At 35.1% G+C, this 17,049-nt stretch overlaps 1 protein-coding gene across 3 annotated transcripts in view; it reads right to left on the bottom strand.

Annotated features, from left to right (window-relative positions):
- Window positions 1-17,049, bottom strand: part of Heatr5b (HEAT repeat containing 5B) — a 77,784-nt gene that overhangs the window by 19,593 nt on the left and 41,142 nt on the right. For all 3 annotated transcript variants that reach the window (XR_007348127.1, XM_048804555.1, XM_015479772.2), the window contains 6 exons: window positions 15,166-15,310; window positions 14,643-14,882; window positions 13,614-13,865; window positions 7,991-8,172; window positions 5,332-5,400; window positions 381-560 (listed from right to left, as the gene is read on the bottom strand). Coding sequence is in view for 2 of the 3 variants with exons in the window: in XM_048804555.1 (XP_048660512.1) it covers window positions 381-560; window positions 5,332-5,400; window positions 7,991-8,172; window positions 13,614-13,865; window positions 14,643-14,882; window positions 15,166-15,310 (1,068 nt within the window). In the remaining variant the exon portion in view is untranslated. The remainder of the gene's footprint in view (window positions 1-380; window positions 561-5,331; window positions 5,401-7,990; window positions 8,173-13,613; window positions 13,866-14,642; window positions 14,883-15,165; window positions 15,311-17,049) is intronic.

The following is a 17,049-nucleotide window of genomic DNA, read 5'->3' as shown; positions in this document are numbered from 1 at the left end:
TTTGTGTGTGTGTGTGTGTGTGTGTGTGTGTATATATATATATATATATATATATATATATATATAGTTGATAGACCTTTATTTTATTTATTTACTTATATGCTGTGCTGAGACTCAAACCCAGTGCCTCACACATGCTAGCCAGAGCTCTACCACTGAGCTACCACTCCATCCCAAGGGTCAGCTTTTAAAAACAATTTGTGTGTGTGTGTGTGTGTGTGTATGATACTGGGGATTAAACCCAGGGCCTCCTATTTGCTAGGCAAGTGCTCTACCCCTGAACTCCATCCCAGGCTGAAACAAACATTATTTTACCAATGGGAGCAGGAAAACGTTTCTCATGGATGGAGAAATGGTTCAACAACAATGGCTATGGTTACCTCTGCCCATGCTTTGAGAACAGCCAGTTTTTCCATGGTCGTGGCACTTTCTCGGTATAGTTGGCTGGAAGATCCTTTTCCGGCCTGAACTTTGTCCAGAGAAGAAACAAGCAGATTGTGTACTCGACGGAGATCATTGAGATCACTAACAACTCCACTTCCAATCCATGTGCTGCATACCTAGTCAAGGAAAATTAAAAAAAAATTTGTGTACACATAACAAATATTGAAAAAAAGAGAGTGGAGTAAATATTCTCTTTCTTGAGGGAAAAACACAACACAAAACCGAAAGCAAAACAAAAAACTACCCAATATTGTAATTTGTATTATTTTTTTGAAATAAATCAGCAAGTATAGATTTTCTTGTATTCCTCTATAAGAAAATTTACTTATAATGTTTCCATTGTCTAATTTAACAAAAAATTTAACAGAAATAATTTTCCAACCAAAGTCGTTCAGTCTTAAATTTTTCAATTTAACAAAATTTTTGCAAACCATAGGCAAAGGGTTATGCTAGTTGCATTGAATGAGATAAAAATAATAAAAGTTGAAGGGAAAAATACAGACCCTACCATCAAGTAAGAAAACACAGACTGAACAAACACATGGGAACATTTCATGACAATGATACTACACACTTAAAAACAGACAAGTGAGATCAATTCTAGCAGGTGATATGGGAATATCTGGATAGTAGAAAGTTTGTGTATTCAGACTCAGGGGAGTTAAATGAGGAAGAAATGGCAATTAGCATAGTCATTGAGATCAGTAAAATTTAAATGGAATGTGAACTGAATTCAGACATCATTCTGTAGACAACCATGAGTTTCCATGGCTGCTTTTTTTTTTTCTTAATTGGTTCTTTTTAGTTGTATGACAGTAGAATTCCTTTTGATATAATTGAACAAGCATGGAATCTATCTTATTCTAGTTAGGACACTATTCTTATGGATGTATATGATGGTGGGGTTCACTATGTTGTATTCATAGAAGTACATAGAAAATTATTTCAGGATTCATTCCACTGTCTTTCCTTTTCTGATCCCCTTCCCTTCCATTCATTCCCCTTTGTCTACTACTGAAGATATATTTTCCCCTCTCCCCACTTATTGTGTATAATTTTAAGCTTCTATGGCTTCTGAGGAGGCAAATGACATTAGAATTGTGCCAGTACTACCGTATAGGGGGAAATGTATACAGCTAGTAAACAATATATTATGTGTCTATTAGAATACTATATAACAGAGATGAAATGGATTAAACTGGGAATAGAATGAAAAAGGAGAGGCATCCAAAAGAAACTCAGGATTTGGAAACCAATTAGATATTTTTAGGGTATAAGGACAGGGAGATGTAAAATGAGTGAGAAATAGAAGATTAGATTGTCAAAAAAAAAAAAAAAAAGATTTTGATTGTCAAAGCTTCTAATTTGGATGAATGGAAGGAAGTTCAAACCTTTGTTTGAGGGCGCTCCTACAAGAAAATAGGAAAGGTTAGTAAAGGTGAGAAATTAGCATGATTTTGATTCCAAACATTTTTACATGCTGAGTTCTAAGTGTCACTAAGAGACACATGGAAAGATACTCAGCAGGCAGTTGGAAACTTGGGTCTGGAATTCAGGAGCCAGTTCAAGGATAACTACACAAATCTAGGAATTTACAAAGATAACTAAAGTAACAGCAGTAGGTAAATGTTAAAAAAGAAAGGTTAAAAAAAGAAAAACCTTAAAGCCAGATCATAGGGAAAAGAGTTACACTTAAGGGACAAGTAGAAAAAGCATAAAGAAAAAAAGAAAGTAAAAAGAAAAAAAACAGAAAATCCAGGCAAATGTAGTGATAATGGAGCCCAGGAGAGAATTTCAAGAAGAGGTGGTCTGACAGCACCAACTTCACCAACAACAATTATAGGTCCTCACTTTCTCATCCAAAACCAACCCTTGGGCCAAGGTGGGTTTCACAATTCACAAATTTTGAGTAAAAGGTAACAAAGTACATGAACTTCATTAGGAAAAACATATGAAGGGCATATGACAGCACTCCATAATTAACGCCAAGATACTTCTGCAATGAAACATCAGGAATCACTCCAGAGAAATTGATCAATACTAAAATTTCTATGTCAAGGCCAAATGAACACAAGTCAGTTCGGATTTTGCTGCCAAATAAAGCATAAAAAAGCTTCTGGTTTTCAGTCTGGATTTCAAATCATGGCTAATGGACTTGTATTTCTATATCTAAAACTTTTTAAAAGAGAAGACTAAATATTTAAGTAAATAATTTTATTCTCTTAAAATCTTATTCTCAAAGAATCAATATTAAATATGATAAAATAAGGACATTTTAAAATGATTATTGTCCATTAAGGATATACTGGTGGCAAAAAAAAAAAAAAGCCAGTCAAAACAATGCTGAAATCATAATGAAATTTAAATGTGAAATGAGATAAATATGGTTATGAAAAGAAAAAGTTGTGCCTTCCTCCCTCCCTCCCTCCCTTCCATCCATCCATCCATCCATCCATCCATCCATCCATCCATCCATTACTGGGGATTGAACACAGGGGCACTTTACCAGTGAGCTTAGTCCCTAGTACCAGTGACATAGTGCCTAAATTGCTGAGGCTGGCCTTGAACTTCGATCCTCCTGCCTCAGCCTCCAGAGCCACTGGGATTACAGACATGAGCCAACATGCCCAGTGAAAAAGATGATTTCTAAGGAAACTAAACATAGTAGGTAGTTTTGATAAATATATCTGTACAATTTGGTAGAAATATTACTTAAAGTTGGATAAAATTGCAAAGACTGAAAATTTGAAACTGTTTTCTGTGCAAAAATCTAAGTACCTTCTTCACTTTAAAGAAGCCCTAACAAAATTCCACAAAATACATTAGGGGTTTGGTTTATGAAGGAAGAGAAAGCAACCAAGAACAGTGATGTATGCCTGTAATTCCAGGACTTGGGAGGATGAGGCAGGAAGATCACAAATTCAAGGTCAGTCTGGGCAACTTAGGAAACCCTCTCAAAAACTAAAAAAGGGTGGGGAGTAGCTCAGTAGTAAAGTGACCCTGGGTTCAATCCCCAGTACCAGACAAAGAGTAAAAGAAAAAAGACAAAGCAGCTCTGACTCAGCAAAACCTTACTAAGAGAAAAGACCTTGCTACATATCAGAAGCTAAAATATTTAAGGGTGCATTGTATTTATGATTTTGACCCTGCTTGAATTTATTTTTGACTAACCCACTGATTAATGTCCCCAACTGTGTCATACTTGAGAGTCCCAATATCTAAGAGTTACCCTGATTTAAGATTTCTTTAGATGACATTATTCCCATTGAGGGTCTCTCCTACAACTACAATTAATTACAATTAATTCTCCTAAGAATTACCCTGATTCTAACATTTCTTAATATGACATTATTCCTGCAAACAAGTGGAGATACCCTGAAAGCCAAGTAAAGGAATCTGCAACCAACCCACTGCCCCACCTGTTTCAAAACAGGTTTCCTCCTGCAACAGAAAGAAAGGAGGTCATGAATTTAAGCCTGCCACTGAAAAAGAAGAAACGTCTTATAGGAAAAGTATCTAGGGACACACACAAAAAATAAGAAGTTTAAGGCAAATTCAATCACAGGAAACTTTGATACAACTCATTTAAGAGATGAAATTCTAATAGCCTTTGCTTTTCTAAGGATTATGAGTTTTGTAGGAGTTTTGTCTGCTTAAATTCTATGCTTTGAAACATCACTGTGACACATTTACACATGATTGGGATTTTTGATGTTTGTGTGTCGGTATCCTAAACCAAATCACCTACTCTAACCCTAACATTTGTCCCACAATTCAGAGACCTAGCCCTTATAACCTCTCTTGTCTCCAGTCTGCTACGGGTAGAAGAATTAATTCTTCCTCAGACTACCACAAAGGCAAGCAGGCTTCAGAGAAATACATCTTCTCAATGGAAATAAGAGGCAAGCCTAATTAGCCAGAGAGGACAAAGTCAGAATTTCAAACCTATTATGGCAGAGAGCGGAATCTTCTTCAAATAGAAGTCACATAAACCTTGGTCATGAATCTAAGCCAAAATGATGAAACGCAGCCCTGAATTCTAGAAAACTGAGAAAAAGACAGTTGCTTCTCTTCTGTCCATAGGTAACCAAGTAAACAATCTGATTTTTGTGAAAGATTAGACCTTAATACATGAATCCTTTAGGATAAAGCATATGAAAAAGAGGAACTTATAGATGTAGGAACATGTGTTTTTCTGTGGTTTTGTGACTTTCTTTAGATACAATAATATGCAAATAATGCTTTGAGATTAATTTTACAATGAAATTTCCAAATTGTGAGATGATTCTTTTTAGGATAATTTAATACTTACAAACATATAGAATTTTCATAACCTGTGGTCAAAAAAATGCTTATTAATAAATTATCATTATTATACATTCTTTAGTCATCATAGATTTTTTTGTACTTTTTTTTTGTCCCTTTTATGATGTACCTATGACTGTATACTTCTGGATAAAATAAGAGCTATGTATCTAAAAGTCGAATTCTTAGCTATGACCACCCCCCCCCCAAAAAAAAAACGTGGTTAACAGTTAATTACTTCAACATTTCATGCAGAATAAAAAAGAAAACCTCTAGCTGGAAGTGGTGGCACATGACTGTAATACTAGCTGCTACTCAAGAGGCGTAGGCAGAAGGATAGCAAGCATGAGGCCAGCACTTAGTAAGGCCCTGCCTTAAAATAAAAATTAAAACAGGTTGGTGATATTGCTCAGTGGTAGAGCACTTCTGAGTTAGATTCCCAGTATTGGGGGTGGGGTGACTAACAGCTACAATTTTAAGGTAAGTTTTATTTGATTTTTCTCTCTTCTTTCTTGCAGTGAAATCCTAAGATATCTCTGAATTTACAGGAAACAAGCACAGATAGCCAATTTTTCTTCTTACCTGGCAAGCTTTTGCTATTATATCTGATGGTGTATCTTGTGAGAAAGCTGGTCTTAGAGCAGCTCCTACCTAGAAAAATGAATAAAGCATTTTATTTTTAGAAATAAGTAGTAAATATAAAGTCTCTTGTGTCTTTGAAGATGGAAATATACAAAATGCATTTTTGTTCATTTTTCTTTTTATTACTTCTCTCCTATATCTTCAGATACAATAAATGCAACCACACAATTTTTCTTTGCTTTCCAGGAGGCTATCATTATCAAATCTATATAATATTACACCAAATAGGCAATTCATCTTCTTTTTCCTTTGTTTTTGTTTATTAGTAAACAGAATTTCCTGACAGAGTCTCATGTTATTAGAGATTAAAAAAAAAAATGTTAGCTGGGTGCCACCGCACACACCTGTAATCCCATCAACTTGGGAGGCTGAGGCAGGAGGATCACAAATTCAAGGTCAGCCTGGGCAACATAGCAAACCCTGTCTCAAAAAATTAAAAAGGGAGGTTGGGGTTGTGGCTGTGGTAGAGTGCTTGCCTCAAATACATGGAGTAATGGATTTGATCCTCAGCACCACATAACAAATAAAATAAAGGTATTATGTCCATCTACAACTAAAAAAAAAAAAAAACTAAAAAAGGGTGGGGATATGGCTCAGTGGTTAGGTGCCCCTAAGTTCAATTCCCGTACCCAAAATTTAAAAAATAAATAAATAAAAAATAAAAAAATACTGTTATTGTGGGTTTTTTCCTGTCTTTAGCTCTCGAACCATTTTTCTAATACTTCTTATCTCATGAGTGAATAAAAAATTCCTATTGTGTTGTGCGTTTTTCCTGACTATATTTTTCTAAACGTGTCTAACAGTATTGACATAATGGGTAAATCTCATGTAGCTGGATCAGTATCTTTAAATAACTGATACTAAAAAAAAAAAATGTAGTCACTAAAAGACCTCAGAGATCATTTCACCTCAGAAAGAAATGCTTTAGAAGATTACTCAGAAATATTAGTTTATGCATTGTTGTTATGTTAATAAGTAAAGGAATATGACGTTTAATTTTAAATAAGCAATATCAGTCATAGATTCTTAGATGTATCAATAGATTTAATGTGTATGAGTTGAATAAAGGGATTAGATGCTGTCAACTCCTCAGTTGAGATTTCTTCCCTGAGATTCAGTCACTAACAGTATCAACAGTATTTTGGGGGTGGGGATATAGCTCAGTTGGCAGAGTGCTTGCCTCACCTGCACAAGGCCCTGGATTCAATCCCCAGTACTACACACACACACAAAAGAAAAAAAAAACAAAAAAACAGTAGTTTGGAATGGATCAAAAGTCCCTCCCTGTGATTAAAGACACAAGGCAACTAATCACAACATGTGGTATTGGATCCTGTACTGGAGTAGGAAAAAATACTATAAAAGAGGCTTTTGGGTCAATTAACAAAACTGGAACATAATAGATTATGTAAGTAGTAGATCAATGTTGAATATCCTGAGGTTAATAAATGTTATGTAGTTACATAAGACAATGTTCTCGTCCTTTGGAAATACAGACTGAAGTGTTTTAAGGGTAAAAGCGCAAGATTTAAATGATTTACTCTTAAATAGTCTAGGAAAAAATTGTGTGTCTATATGAATACAAAAAGAGAAAGAGAGATGAGGCAGGGAGGAAGACAGTCACCATTCAAATAAATGAGTCAAAATTAACAGCTGGCAAGTGTGAATAAAGGGTGTAAAATAGTTTCTGTATTACTCTTGCAACATTTCTATTCATTTGAAATTATTTATAAGTTAAAAGGTTTTTTTTTTCCTTTTTTTAAAGACCCTCTTTCTATGAGGGAGTAAACAATTGTATACAGATTTTCAATAGCCAGTGGGCTAGAAACTTAACTTCTTCACCTGTACTTGTAATGGAAAAACAATGGAATATGTATTGTTCATGGATTTTATTTTGTGTACAAGCATAGCTTTTAGGTAAAGTGTGGTATACCTGAAACCAAGATTTTGGCATAGTTACAGTAAAAAGATATTTCTACTTCATTTGCTAACCAAATTTTTAAAATCTTCACATAATGCCCCCCTCTTTCTTTGCCATAATTAGTTTACTATGCTTCTTCTGAAAAATATAATGAGTATATAAATTTGAGGAAAATAAATTTTATCTCTATTTAGAATGAAATAAGAAGTATTTTCAAATAATCTAATTGTTTCAGTAACACATTCAGCTGCAGTTATTAAGAGCTAATTTGTCCTTCAGCATATAAGAGGAAATTGTTTTTTATTTCTAAACCTACTTATCAAGACTTAGCACATAAAAATAATGGCAGCAAAATCAAACACTCCTGTGAATGTTCCTTTTTTCTTTTAAATGGCATGGCTAAATATCTAACCACAAGACTGGAAAACCAGGCTGGAATTTCTATTCTAGTTTTATCACTAATATGCTATCATAACTTAAAAATAGTGACAACAGTTTGACACTATTCTTTCTTCAATTGTGGGCTGACTGAAACTATGAAACAGACCATGGAAGTAAAGATAAGCATCCTACGTGAAAAAATAGATTACAGTTCTAAACATATTCCTCCAGGGTCACTCTTTTAATGAGCCCTCAAAAGATCAATTTTAAATTTCTAAATAAATAGAAAAATCTCACATTAGCTTGATACTGCTCCAGAATCACATGACCTGGAAATTCTGGCTCAGGCACAGATGCAAACTTCTTGATAATGTCTTCAAGTGCCTGAAGCCCAGCCATCCGCAGCTGGTTGCTATGATCAGTTGCAGCCATGAATGCCATTCGAATCAGGTCAGAGAGATGGAGTACTAAGAGGTCATCTAAAAATAAAAATAGAATGCAAAAAGGAAAACTTTCAAAAATTAGTGTAATAACATAAAAAATACAAAATAAATTCTATTAACTGCTCTTTTGACCTACATATTTTATGATGTTTTTAAAAACAAGATATTGTTTCAAGAAAACTTCCATATTAATCTTCCCAGAACAGTGCTAAACCTAAAAACCATCTGTGTTAATATACTGTGTTAATTCATTAATATAGATGAATACAGGATGTACAATGACATCTGAAGTAAAATACTTGATTAGTATAACTTTACCTAATGAGTTTGTGATTCTTTAAGAATGGGTGGGCTGAGGTTGTGGCTCAGTGGCACATGTGAAGTACTGGGTTTGATCCTCAGCACCACATAAAAATAAATAAACAAAATAAAGACACTGGGTCCCTCTATAACTAAAAAAAAAAAAAAAAAAAAAAAAAGGAATGGAATGGGTGAGTGACTTTTTCTGTAAAGGATAAGATAAAAAGTATTTTTGGCTTTGCAAGGCATACCACCTCTATACAACTACTCAACTCTGCTGTGACAGTACAAAAGCAAACACAGACAATATATATATGGAAATGAGTGTGTTATTCTAATAAACTTTATTTACAAAAACAGGCTACAGGCTGGATTTGTACTGCAGGCTATAGTTTGCCAGTTCATACTTTAGAAAAACTCAGATTTGTAGACAGGAAACTCAAATTCACAAGATGAGGACAATTTTTGTGAAAAATAGATGTGAAAGGATAAATTTTGCTTCTTTCAGCCTAAGAGTAAAAGGCTAGCCTGGATCTTACTTAAAAGCAAGTCTTGAATTCACATGACACAAAATATTGTAATTTGACTACATCCCAGAACAAAGACTAATACTATTTGAAAGACCACAGAAAAATCCAACACTAACATAAAAAATTACAAGCATGCAAAGACATAGGAAAATATGTTTCATACCAAAAAGAAAAAAATGATAAATAGGAACAGATTAAAATTGAAAAAGAAAATAAACTTATCAAACAGAGAATTTATTTTTTTCTTTTTATTATTATTTTATTCTTTTTTGGTTCTGGGGATTGAACTCAGGAGCACTCAACCACTGAGTCACATCCCCAGCCCTATTTTGTATTTTATTTACAGACAGGGTCTCACTGAGTTGCTTAGGCGCCTCATTTTTGCTTTGAACTCAAGATCTTCCTGCCTCAGCCTCCTGAGCCACTGGATTACAGGTGTGCACCACCACACCTAGGTATTTTTTATTTTTTGTGGTGCTAAAGATCCAAACCAGGGTCTCACACATGCTAAGGAGACACTCCACCACTGAGTGACATTCTCAGCCCCAGACAGTGAATTACTTTTAAAAAATACGCTTCTTATACTGAAAAAAGACAAGGACAGCATGAACATGATAAAGGGAGAAATGAAAGTCAGAAATAAAGAAAAAAAAATAAACTGGATAAGATTAATAGAGATTAGATATGAAAGATTAGTGAACTTAAAAGACATAGCAACACAAATTATCTAAAGAATGTATCAAATTCAAGTATTCTCCAGTGTTATAGTTTTGATGTGATGTGTCCCCCAAAGGCTTTTGTGTGAGGCAATGCAAGAAGGTTTAGAAGGGAAATGACCTAATCCAATCAGTGAATAATCATATGATGGGGTTAACTGGGTGGGGCTAAAGGTGGGTAGGGTGTGGCCGGAGGAGGTGGGTCATTGGGGGCGTGGGTTTGGAGTATATATTTTGTATGTGGTCAGTGGAATCTCTCTGCTTCCTGATCATCATGTGAGCCACTTCCCTCTGCCACATTCTTCTGCCTCGAGCCCTGAGGAATGGAACCTACTGTGTATGGATTGAGCCCTCTGAAACTGTGAGCCCCCAAATAAACTTTTCTTCCTGAAATTGTTCTGGTCAGGTCTTTTAGTCACAGTAGCAAAAAAGCTGACTAAAACATTCAGGAAGCTCTAAGGTTCTCATAGTTTTTTTGAAGCAGTGGCAATTCTGTGGCTCAATCAGATTCCCAAACAGTACCTATTTAAATAAGTTTTAGTTGTTATTATTGTAAAGGATATGAGACATATATCTTCAATTTTTTTTCATGTGCCTACATAAAATACCAATTTCAGAATCTCAAATTTAAATGTTGTAATATCTATTGGTTTTAGGTCAGGAGCAAGTAGAGTGGGTAAAACATTTGGCTAGAAGCCTTAATACTTACTTCCTCACCTAAGAGAGGCAACAACAATAGTAAACCAGAATTTGGGAGGAATCTCCAAAGCAGAAGGAACTGGATTAACAAAGGCTTACTCATATTATACAACCTACATAAAAGGCTTATTATTCCTCCTGAACTCTCTGTCACCTAATTCACAGTCTAACTATATCCATACATCAAACCAAAAGCTAGGCAATTGTCCCTGGACTGACAGAGATGCTTTGCTCAGCAATCTAAAGGCATTTCTGTCTTTAACATTCCTCAAGTTGTGACCACTTTTTTTAAAATACTAAGGAGATGAACTCCTGAACAGTGGGAACAGGAAGGAGGCCTGGGTACAAACTCCAAAATGGTGAGAAAAATAGGAGGCCAATAGAAGTTTCCTACATTTTGGGAACAGGAGTTCTCTGCAACTAAAGTACATTAGATAGGAAGACAGGGAGGCAGAAATGCCATAGAAAGAGCCTGGATAGCACATGCCGTGAGTCTACATTTTTCCAAAGACTCTGCCATGACCATTCAGAATTAGAATGGGTCCTATTTCTTCCAGCAGAAGAAAGTACATCAGAGAGCAGAATGGAGGTGGGGAGCTGTTAGATCAGCTTACCATCCAGCTGCAGCTGTGAAGTCCCCAGTGAACAAAGACAGAGAGCATAGGCAATCCATCCACCATCCACACACAGTACCACACAGTGAGCAAATCCAAATATGGACAGCACTCTTCCCTTTCCCTTTTATATTTTCTCTTTCTCTTATATATTTTCTCTTTTATATTAACAAGTAAGTCATTGAAGAAAACATAAAAAGGGAAAAGAAAGAATCTGAAGATTCAGAGAATGAGCTAAACTCTGTTAACAATTTTCTATAAAACCATAATAAAATTTAGAAAACCATTTGGAATCCTCAATAGGATAAAAAAAGAAAAACCTGATGGTTGCTAAGGAATAAGAATATAAAACCTTAAAAGTGAAATGGATATAATATAATGGAGGTGGGAGAAATACAGAAAAATTATAAGAAACTAAATACATAAAAACAGACTTCAGATCCCCTACAGAGAGAGAAAAGAATAAAACACATATAAAAGGAAAGCTTTTGAACATCTTTAAGAAAGCAGATAAAAGAACAATAAGACAAAATGAGAAAATAGTTAAGAAGTAGAAAGCAAAGAAAAATAACCCAAGAATTTTCACTATTCCTAAAGTACAGTTTGCACAATTATGAATCTAAAATTTTAAAAATTCTTATTTCTTCTGCTTTTAATAAGCTAGTATGGTAAAGCAGGATAATGGTGCCCAAAAATGTCTACACCTTAACCCTAGAACATGTGAATATGTTACCTTACATGGCAACAGGGACTTTGCAGATGGGACTAAGGTTATGGATCTTGAAACAGAGATGGTCCTAAATTATTCAGTTGGGCCTAGTCAAATCACACAGTGCTTAAAAGCAGAATCTGGGTTGGGGTGTAGTTTAGTGATAGAGTGTTTGGCTGGCATGCATGATGCCTTAGGTTCAACCTGACCCCCAAAACAAAACAAAAGGAACCATGACCTTTCCTGGCTACAGTCAAAGAGAGTAATGACTGAAGAAGTGTCAGAGAGATTCAACACTGCTGGCTGTAAACAAAAAGAAAAAGGCCCACAAGCCAAAGATTGTAGGCAGTATACAAAAGCTAGGAAGGGAACAGGGTTCCCCACAATGCCTCCAAAAGGAGCCCAGCCCTGCTTTAACACAGTGAGACTTTGACCTACAGAGCTATAAGGTAATAAACTCATGTTACGTTGAACCAAAGTTGTAGTCACTTGCTACAGCAGCAGTAGAAAACTAATACAAGCAGTCTCTTTTACCTAGAAAACCTTTCTTTGCCTTTAAAACCCAACTTCAGAATAATCTCCCCTCTGAGGTCTTCTCTGACTTTTCAGGAAATAAATGACCTTTTTTAATGTTCCCAAAGTATTATCTATTACACCACTATTGGGACACACCATAATTACCAGACTCATAAGCCAACCTCTCTGTTTTTCTTCTTTGTATCCCCAATGTACATAAAGAATAGGATTCAGCAAATATTTGCTAAACAATGACAAAAATAAAGATACTATTTCATGACATGTTGTACTTTTCTGGTATCCTATATTAAGATTCACATTTTATACATTATGTACTATTACTTTACTTTTTGTAAAATCTATTTATTTTACCTTTAAAAAATATCTATTCATGAGCTCTGCTTCTTTTTGTTTTTTCTGAGGAGTACCAGGGGGAATTGAACCCAGGGACACTTAACCACTGAGCCACATCCCCAGCCCTTTTAATATTTTATTTAGAGACAGGGTCTCACTTGAGTTGTTTAGGGCCTCCATAAGTTGCTAAGGCTGGCTTTGAACTCACAATCCTCCTGCCTCAACCTTTTGAGCTGCTTGGAATACAGGCGTATCCCACCACATCAGCTCTGCTGGTTCTTGTATACAATGAAATAACATGAGAAGCATTTTAATTTATAGACTTCAATGTTTTTAACACATATAATTTGTCTTTGGATATTTAAAAAATGAGAGGGTGATGGAAAGACAACAAAGCACAAGATAGGAGCCTCTTGACCATGCCTTAGCATCTCTGGGTCTCCTCAACTGGAAAATGAAGGTTTTATTGGCACGGACCTGATGATCATTTTGTGAATTTCCTATGATATCTCATCCAAGGGATGTATGGTATAAATGATTTACAAAAGATAAAAAGCAGTGAGAGGTTTCTGAAATTAAAAAACTTTCAACTTTTCAAAAATACCTAATAGTATTGCTGAAATCTAAGCGTATGAAATTGGCTATGGCATTCATGAATTCTGACAGTCTCCATGGCTGGGACTGCAAAGCGCCTTTTATTTATGCATCTTAAAGTTTAATCATCTCTTTTACATGAAAGTGCTACAACCAAGACAATGAACTGAAGAAACATAAGTTGCTGCCATCATTATACTGAGGGCAAATGAGATAGATAGATAGACAGACAGTCAGACAGACAGACAGACATGTCTGCCTTTGGATGCCTTCAACTTACTTTTCAAATAGGGATGGACAGCATGTAGGGGACAGAAAACAAAGATAAAAGGCATAGCAACTTACAACAAATTAAAGGCACAGCCTAAAATATGCTAGATAATTGTTAAATATCTCAAACCTATAAAAATGCTTCGAGGAAAAGAAGTACTAGTATTAAATTTACTTGTAGGGTTTCGTAGTTTAGCAGAACGTGCCATGGCAAGATCAAAGTGAGCCTGGTCTGCGTTTTCACATAAATTGATGATTCGACACAGGCAATCAGCAGCAAATACTCGAGTGGCCCAGCGAGGTGCCACAAAAGGTTTTGATTTATCTTCCTCGCCTAGTGTGGTAAACATGGTATCATCGTCCATCTCATCTTTCTTTTCAGATTCTTCATCTTTTCCACCACTTAAGGGAGTTGCAGTACTCATATCTGTAACAGAAAGAAAGAATATATAACACCTTATCTACAGCAAACATGATGCTTTAGAAACAACATCAATTCTCACTTTGGAAAACAGTAGAACTGGCAAGCTTTTTTAAGAAAATAATTAAAAACCTAATAAAGGATATCATAAATTACTGTAATGCAAAATACACATGTATTTCAATAGTTTTACACATTATTTTGTACTACATGTTGAGATTTTTATATACAAAAATTTAATTTGAACTTGAAAAAGCTTTTGAAATACATTTTGTAAAAACTAAAGAAAGATTATTAGTTTGTAATATAATTTGACCTTCAATATTTTTACAGGGATTAAAAACTATTAGTACTCTTTTTTTCTTTTCATTACTGGGAATTGAACCAGAGCCTCATGTATGCTAGGTAAGTGCTTTACCACTGAACTAAAGCCCTAACCCTGTTTTATCTTGAGAAAGGTCTAACTTTTATTTTGAGAAAAGGTCTCATTAAATTGCCCAGGCTGGCCACAGATTTGTGATCCTCCTGGTTCAGCCTCCCCAGTGGCGGAGATTACAGGTGTACGCCATTGTACCCAGCAAGTACTTTAAAATGTAAGCTTATATATATGTAGGATGTACACTTGTACATTCACATATACCTGTGTGTGTGTGTGTGTGTGTGTGTATATATATATATATACACACACACACACACACACACACACATATGTATATATAAATATCTACATCTACTTAACAAAAATAAAAACAATTTTCATTATTTTAAATATTATATACGTACCACTAGAAGCTGCCAGGACATCTTTACAAAGCATTAACCAATGAGAAAGTTTCTCTACTGCCAATGAAGAAAGCATATGTCCCAGCGTGTCATGTATATCAGAACATAATTTTCTATCTGTCTCTCGATCAAGCATCCCAAAAAGAAGTCCCTCAAGACCAGTTTCTGTTATATTAACACCTTGGTGCCGGCAATGGATATCGCTTCGAGAACTAACCCCAGGTGCAAAAGGACTGACATCTGAAAAGAAATTTTTACAGATCAATTTGCATGGAATTTTGCTGTATGCTATAGATAACAATTATGGCAAAGATAAAATTTTTCATGTAAATTCACAAGAGCAACAAAACCAGCTGCACAGAGATAAAATTTAACTATGGTCTCTAGTTTACGTATCTTTTGGGTTAAAATTAAATCTAACAATGAGGGTTAAGTCCTGGATTTCAAATCTGATAATTTTGAGGTATTTGAAATGAGAAAATACTTAAGCAAAAAAACAGTATCAACCAATAAGAGAACTTACTAGCACCACTGCTCTCTTTGTCCCCTGCATTTTTTGCGAGGCTCATGGCATATTCACATACTTCAGCTGCTTCTCTTTGTGCAAGTTGCCGGAGACATGCCACAGCTGCTCGTCGAAGTAACAAATGGGAACTACATAAGTGTACCTGTGAATCATAACAATTTCAGGGATTGTTTTTAAGTGGTAGTTCTTTAACCTCACTCCCCCAATGAACATATGTGAACACATTCCTTGTGAAGAGGCTCCTAATTAAATAACCTCTGTTATTTCAACTATAGCCAAATAATCATATTTTGGTAAAATAATAATGCCAGTAAGATATACAAAAAATGTTAGTAGTCAAAATAACTGTGCCAAGATCTATGCACTATGTCTAGATGAAAATCTAGAAGGATCTTTTACACTTCTTATTTTATACATGGTCTCACTTTGTCATGCAAATTTTATAAGTACCTAAAAATCAAATGTAGTGAATGAAAAGTTAGGGGATAGAGCACATAGTAAAAACTGAAAGCAAAACAGAGTGTTTATTTAGATGAAAAATAATCAAGCAAATATAAACATTTGAAAATAACTTCAAACAGAATGTTTTGATACAGAAATTTTTTATCTGAAAAGTTCCTAAAAGAATCAATACAGTACATTCTAATAGATGAAATATATATATATGGAACAGCAGAGCACAATGGTTAAGGTTCAGGCTCAGAAGCCAGTCTGAATTTGAATCCTGCATCCTCTGTCACTTCTTCCTACATGGTCCTGGATTTGCCCATGCATAAAATTGGAATAGTAATTCTTCACATAAATATAGTGAAAATAGGTGAGTTAATACAAGTAAAATGCTTATAACATTCTCTGGTACGAGGTAGCTACTCAATAAACATTAAGTATTAATTATTACTACACATCTGACTCATCAAGAAAACATTAAATTATGTTCCATGCTTTGCTTTCTAAGCAAAGAAGCAAATAAAGTATTTCAGAAAGAGTCCTAGCCATGATGATGGGGGTTAGAGCAGAATATACAACCACTTCACAATGCTAGGTAGTGTTATTCTTATGCATTAATATGGTGTTGCTAACTCAAGATACATTTGTATTAAAAAATCATAGTTCATGAAATCCATACCAAGTATTAAGAAAAAAGAAAACTGAGGGAGAAAATCTGATAGACTTTTATCAACAAAATGTTTTATCTACTTCTCTTCCTAAAAAGAAAGATATTTTCAAACTTTCCAATACTGTATAACTAGAAAGTTCAACCACGGTATTATCAGATGGGGAAAACAGTCATTTGGTCTATTTAAAAAAAAAAAAATCTCTGCTTTATTTATTTATTTATTTATTTTTGGCAATTATAGATAAACAAAATGCCTTTATTTTATTTGTTTATCTTTATGTGGTGTTGAGGTTCGAACCCAGTGCCTTACACATTCTAGGCAAGTGCTCTGCCACCAAGCCCCAGCTCCAGTCCTAATAGGGACAATGTTCACCTCATGTATCTTACATAATTGTTGAAAGAATCAAAGAGCAGGGCTGGGGATGTGGCTCAAGCGGTAGGGCGCTCGCCTGGCATGCGTGCGGCCCAGGTTCGATCCTCAGCACCACATACAAAGATATTGTGTCCTCTGGAAAAAAAAACCTAAAAAATAAATATTAAAATTCATTCTCCGCTGCCTTTCCCATTACCATGCAATTTCCCTTCTCTCTCCCTTTCCCTCCCACCTCTCATCCCTGTTAAATGTTAATCTTCTTCTCCTGCTCTTCGTCCCTACTCTGATCTTAGTTACTCTCCTTATATCAAAGAAGACATTTGGCATTTGTTTTTTAGGGATTGGCTAGCTTCACTTAGCATAATCTGCTCTAATGCCATCCATTTCCCTG

This window comes from Marmota marmota, unplaced genomic scaffold (assembly GCF_001458135.2).
Source record: "Marmota marmota marmota unplaced genomic scaffold, marMar, whole genome shotgun sequence".
NCBI lineage: Eukaryota > Metazoa > Chordata > Mammalia > Rodentia > Sciuridae > Marmota > Marmota marmota.
Note: the sequence above shows the minus strand (reverse complement) of the source record. Positions and strands in the feature narration are given on the sequence as shown.